Source organism: Malus domestica, chromosome 11 (assembly GCF_042453785.1).
Source record: "Malus domestica chromosome 11, GDT2T_hap1".
In the NCBI taxonomy this organism is placed as follows: Eukaryota; Viridiplantae; Streptophyta; class Magnoliopsida; order Rosales; family Rosaceae; genus Malus; species Malus domestica.
In genome coordinates, this window is record NC_091671.1 from 13681600 (window position 1) to 13687599 (window position 6000).

Here is a 6000-nt window from a genome sequence, read left to right on the forward strand (position 1 = left end):
TGTCAAGATCAAAGTCCACGCCAAGATCATCGAGATCGAAGGTTCTTGCGGGAATCTCATCAGCAACTTCAAGCTTTTACTCCAAATTATGGAGTTATCGAACAGTAAGCTGCATCTAGTTTTTATGCACTGCCTTCTCTCGTATATATATTAAATTCAATACCAGGATTTGTTGTCCTTCCTTACAGTTTTTGGGAATTTTGGAGGAATTATACGTTGATGAAATCTGGTATAATAGGGAGCTTGATTGTGGATGAATAATTGATCCCCGTGTGGAGCAATTATTGGGTTATATTGTTGGAGAACCTCCTGAGGATGCTAAAAGCAAACAACCCTTCAAGTATTATTTCATCTCGACAAAGCATTACTTTTGAGAATTTTTATTACTCATGTTTCTCTCCAAAATGTTCGAGATTTTTATATTTTGCTTTTGATTATTTGAGTAAATGTTTTTTTCCTCATGATCTTTAGGTTCCCCTTCATTGCTTATGAGGTTTTCACTTGTGAATAGATGTTATATTAAAGACTGGTGAATGAAGAGGAGGTATTCCTGATCAAATTTTAATATTGAATAAGGAATTTGATGTATAAAATCTTGTCTAGTTTTGACATATGCTTATTTTGTGATTGCAGCTAATGAAGTTACTGTTCTCTTTCTTAGAAACAAATCGTCCTCCTAGTACAAGACAATGTTTATGGCCAACATATTGCAGCAAATCAGGATAGTTGCTTTCATTTGCATAACCTTTTTTTTTTTCCCTTCAAATTGCTTCTATTTTTTATTTTTATTTTTGTGACTGATTGCAATTCAATGAAGGCATCAGAGAATTGTTGTGTGAAGGTGGCTCTGCACACTAGACCGGTTATCGACGATGAACGCCTTCAGGGTTGCAAGGAGTGTGTTGATGTTGAACTCAGAAAGCCTCATGTACTTTAAGTTTTGTTTCCATTGATGAACATGAACTGGGTTTTCTGAGATTAGAATGTGTGGTGTTACTAAATTTGGATATCTGACTTTTGTTTCCTAAGTTAAAAATTAATGTGTGGTTTAGTGTTATTTGGCTTTTTTAGCATTATCAAATGAAGTTTGGTTTTCTGAAACTTCATCAAATTACCACACTATTTATGAAACTGCAACAAAAAATTTCACATTATTTCTGAAACTACAGCAAATTACTTAAACTAAACACTATTACTGTCACTGTTTCGTAAACTAAACACTGACTATTTCTTAAACAGAACACTAGTACTATCACTGTTGAACACTAGTACTATTATTGTTTCGTAAACTAAACATTGACTATTTATCAAACGAACACTAGTACTATCACTGTTTCGTAAACTAAACACTGACTATTTCTCAAACTGAACACTAGTAATATCACTAATTCTTAAACTAAACAATAACTGAACACTAGTACTATCACTGTTTCGTAAACTAAACACTGCATATTTCTTAAACGAAACACTAGTACTATCACTGTACTAAACACTGACTATTTCTTAAACGGAACACTAGTACTATCACTGTTTTGTAAACTAAATATTGACTATTTATCAAACGAACACTAGTACTATCACTGTTTCGTAAATAGTGCCTAGTTCTTGATCTACTTTCATAAATAGTGGCCTTGTTCTTGGTCCAGTGTCATAAACAATGCCTAATTCATGGTCCAATTTTATAAATAGTGTATAGCAAGTGGTACAATTTTATAAATAGTCTCTTTTTTGTCTAGTTTCATAAATAGTGTTTCTTTCTTGGTCTAGTTTCATAAATAGTTTCCACCTATTGGTTTAGTTTTAGAAATAGTATTTCATTCTTGATTTGGTTTCATAAATAGTGTCTGCTTATTTTAAGGAGGATTAGAATGACATACTCTGATAAAAATTTATACGATCAATAATGGTACCATTTGACAATTTGACAACATAAGCATCTAGACATCCTACTAGTAACAATTTGACATCATATTTAAAACATTGCAATGTCGTCCACAAAGTTGTGAATTTAATTGCACTATCATACATCCATTAGATATTCTGTTACATAAATCGTTAAGTGACAACGCGATATATATATATATATATAAGTACAAAAATTATCAAGGGGTGTTCAGTTTAAGAAATAGTCAGTATTCAGTTTAAGAAATAGTTAATGTTTAGTTTAAGAAATAGTGATAGCATCGGTGTTCAGTTTAAGAAATAGTGATAGTATTCGTGTTCAGTTTAATAAATAGTCAGTGTTCAATTTAAGAAATAGTGATAGTATCAGTGTTCAGTTTAAGAAATAATCAGCATTTAGTTTAAGAAATAGTCAATATTCAGTTTAAGAAATAGTGATAGCATCGGTGTTCAGTTTAAGAAATAGTGATAGTATTCGTGTTCAGTTTAATAAATAGTCAGTGTCCAATTTAAGAAATAGTGATAGTATCAATGTTCAGTTTAAGAAATAGTAATAGTATCAGCGTTCGGTTTAAGAAATAGTCAGTGTTCAGTTTAATAAATAATAATAGTATAAGTGTTCAGTTTAAGAAATAATTAGTGTTTAATTTAAGAAATAGTGATAGTTAGTAGTGTTCAATTTAAGAAATAGTTATAGTACCCGTGTTCAATTTAAGAAATAATGATAAAATGAGATGAAAGTTTAAATAATTAGAACTATGTAGTACTTTACGAAATATCTTTAAAAAATCATATGAATTTGTTGTTCATCCCTTTCCTGCTTTCACCCCGTCCCCACATTCTTCCTTTCCCCCCGCCCACCATCACCACCTTCCCCTTCCTCAGCCACTGCAATGAGGCCAATCCAGGCTCGCTCACCCTCAAACTCGCACACCTCCTCCAGTTCTTCCCCACCGTCGGTGCCCAAAGATTATCTGCGATTCCCAACAGTATCAAATTGCTAAAAAACCACTCAAACCAATAAATAATCATAACTAATAAATCATGGGGGTCATTTGATTCCTATTAAATGAACATAATTTATCTGTTTGGCTGCCCAGAAAATGCCGGAACAACAATTCAACATTTCACTAACTAATCCCGGAAACCAAGGACTAACCAACGCAACAAAAATTACATGCATTTTGCTTAGAAATTTTGAAACTTTTGCAGCCTTGACAAACAAAACATAAAACAAAAGACCATTTAAAATTCACATTTTTTCCTTCATTTTCTCAGCAACCAAACACATGCCAAATTTTGGAGAGCAAACTAGATACTTACAAAGAAGGAACTTTGCCAATTGCCCACGTTGAGGTTAACCAAGCAGCGAGTATCTTCGATGCTCATGGTTCCTCGCTGGGCTTTCGAGCTTCGTCTTGAACTGGGTGGAGGACGACGAGTTGGAAGCTCGGATTCCCGGGCTCCAAATTGTAGAAATGTAGCGAGAAAACAGGTTTGGGGCGTGAAGATTTGTGGGTAGGAGTTGGATTTTGTTGAGGTTTGGTGGCTTGGGAATGGAAGGGAGTGAAAGTGAGTAGCAGTAATGGGAATCGAATATCAGCCATTGGTGAAAACTCGTGGTTCTTCACCATGTCGGTCTGATGTCCAAATCGCGTTGGGAGGGATGATGAATTTTAGTAACTGCAACTTTGGCTAACGGGCCTGGGTTAGGCTCCGTTAGGGGCACTTTTGGAATATTAATTGTTATGCGGTTTGGGCTTTTTGGTGAGCTCGTGTGTTTTAGTTTTTGTAGGACCTGACATAAAAGTTTTGTGTCCTTATGATTAAAATTCAAGCCCTTTTTATTAAATAATAGTTTAGGGTGGTTTTTCATTAAATAAAAGTTAGTCCAAGCCCTTTTCATTAAAGCTCCCTAAATTTAATGGTTGAAAATTAAGAGAATGTGTGAAATATACAAATGGTGCAGATAACACCATCCTACATATGTGTGTACGTGTGTCTGTGAAGTGTTGTCAACCACAAACTCAAGAAATTGTTATCCCTTGTTTCTTTGCCTCGTTTGGTACTTCCCATTTTTCACGTTTTTGAATTCTGTTTGGTTGCTGAGAAAATTAGGTGGAAAATTTGAATAAATCAGTTTAACAAAACGAAAAGGAAAACACTGGAAGGAGAAAGAAGCTGGCTATGACAACCAACTCCAGATAGAAGAAAATAAACTGAAGCATTTTTCTTTTGGTCAGATAGAGTAATTGAAACATACAGCATGAAGAATGGAAAATTAATTTGGTTGCAGAAGAATACGAAGGCAAAGTATGTATCTTACATGCTTTAATCTTGACTGAGGCAGCATTAGAGCCCAACTTAGCCTTATTGCACAAAACTCCCCAACAATAAAGATTTTAATTTTACTATATATTTGCTTTCTTTTCCAACGGAGACCGACAAAGATTGCAAATACCAACTCAGGAGATAATAAGATCAACAAACCAATAATTTTACAATTCCATTCCCTCTGGGACAAGAACAAAATCGTTACCTATCATGTTAAAGTTAAGCTCTGTCAAGGCAGCAAGACCGCAACCACCGATGATTGGAAGGAGGGACAGGTAGACCGATATAGGGAAGGACTCGCCCAGCAAGAACCTCGAAACCAATACACTGAAAGCTGGCTCTCCACTCTTGATGATATGGGTGAAGGAAACTGCAACCTTAGACATACTAACAGTAGCTGCTACATGCCCAATTGTATGTGCCACAGCAACCTGTTCAGGGAAAATCAAACAATAAAATTTTTGTTGTGTTAATTCTGTTTGTATCAGTTTGTTCAACAATAATTGCGTGGAAATTTGAAATCTTTGGGGGGTTTTGCTGGAATTAGAAGGGTCTCGAGGAGGCAGCCGATGCGCAACTGAACTCAGCGCCGCCGCGGAGTTCATCGAAGAGGAGCAGAGCTGCTGAGGTCCATAATATGTCGGAAAAGCAAGAGAGAGGGGAAGGGGACGACTGGAGAGTGACTATGGAAGTCTGAAGGGATGAAACGGGGGATGAAATGATCATCTTATCCTCACATGTGACACTCATGTGCATGATACTAACGAATGAACTATAGAAGTTTCAATTTTAAGTATAAATCATAACAGACTTGAACTACATGAGTTTAAATCCGAATTTTTTTACGATAGAGGCTATCACCTGAATACTTTATGACACGGAAACATTTATCCCCAACTTTCTGTAGTAAAAGAGACCCATACTAATAGCCCATTAGATAAGGATGAAAAACGCATTCTTCGAGTAGCATTAAAAACAACCAGAAACTTATAATAGACACCCTAGCTGCCAATGTACTGCCTGTTGGACCGTTTGGTTATGAAACCTACAATATTATATAATATTATACAAATTAAGCACCTAGATTCTGATGCACGCGCCGGCGCAGTTTCGGAGTTGTTAAAATATAAGATAGCGTACGCTTCGTTACCAAATTATTAAGTGTGCTGCTAGAAGAAGTATACACAGGGTAACAATCTTTTTGTTTTGAGTAAGAGTAATGTTATTCATACCATATTTTTATACCATATTTTTGTACTATTTTAGGTGCATCTGATGTGGACAGTCACATCATTTGAAAAATTTGCAAAACACGAGAAATTTTTAGTTGTAACGGGAATACGGATGGTACACCACGTATTTTTATGTAAGTGGTGGAAAATTTTAATTTTTAAGTTATTAACCTTTTAACACACACCATTTATATAGGAATACGTGGTGTACCATCTTGTGTAATGGTCACATTGAAAAATCTCTCGCAATACCCAAAGAAAGGAAGGAGGAAGACTCCTCGTATACCATAATCATCATTTAATTAACTAGTTTTTGTTAATTATTAGTTTATTAAATAATGAACTAAATTAAAAAAATCTGATTAATTCAATTGATGTGGTTGTCCTGTCCACATCAAATGCCACCTAAAATGGTATAAAAATGTGGTACAAAAACATGGTATAAATAAGTAATGTTTAGGAAGACTAAATTTACAAACTAAATGATGTGTCACAAATAAAGATGAGCATGTCTATCAACGCTTAATTAATA

At 34.9% G+C, this 6000-nt stretch overlaps 1 protein-coding gene across 2 annotated transcripts; it reads right to left on the reverse strand.

The window, feature by feature from the left end:
• Positions 1-2578: 2578 nt before the first annotated feature.
• LOC103448095 (glucose-6-phosphate/phosphate translocator 1, chloroplastic-like) lies at positions 2579-5251 on the reverse strand. 2 transcript variants are annotated; one of them, XM_029088601.2, is made up of 3 exons: positions 4815-4992; positions 4442-4667; positions 2579-2876 (listed from the first exon to the last, which is right to left on the reverse strand). In XM_029088601.2, the coding sequence occupies exons 1-3, from the start codon at positions 4839-4841 to the stop codon at positions 2692-2694; spliced, it is 438 nt and encodes a 145-aa protein (XP_028944434.1). In that variant the 5' UTR covers positions 4842-4992; the 3' UTR covers positions 2579-2691. The 2 variants fall into 2 exon arrangements, 1 of the variants encoding a protein (XP_028944434.1); XR_011573339.1 differs by lacking the exons at positions 2579-2876; positions 4815-4992 and adding an exon at positions 5098-5251 and having other exon boundaries at positions 4297-4667.
• Between the last annotated feature and the right edge of the window lie 749 nt (positions 5252-6000).

Excerpts from the sequence above, each read along its gene's own strand:
- LOC103448095 (XM_029088601.2), bottom strand. The coding sequence starts at position 4,841 with ATGAACTCCGCGGCGGCGCTGAGTTCA. Across the intron at positions 4,668-4,814 it reads CCGCGGCGGCGCTGAGTTCA|GTTGCTGTGGCACATACAAT; the intron begins GTTGCGCATCGG and ends TTCCCTGAACAG. Across the intron at positions 2,877-4,441 it reads GCTTAACTTTAACATGATAG|ATAATCTTTGGGCACCGACG; the intron begins GTAACGATTTTG and ends TGGGAATCGCAG.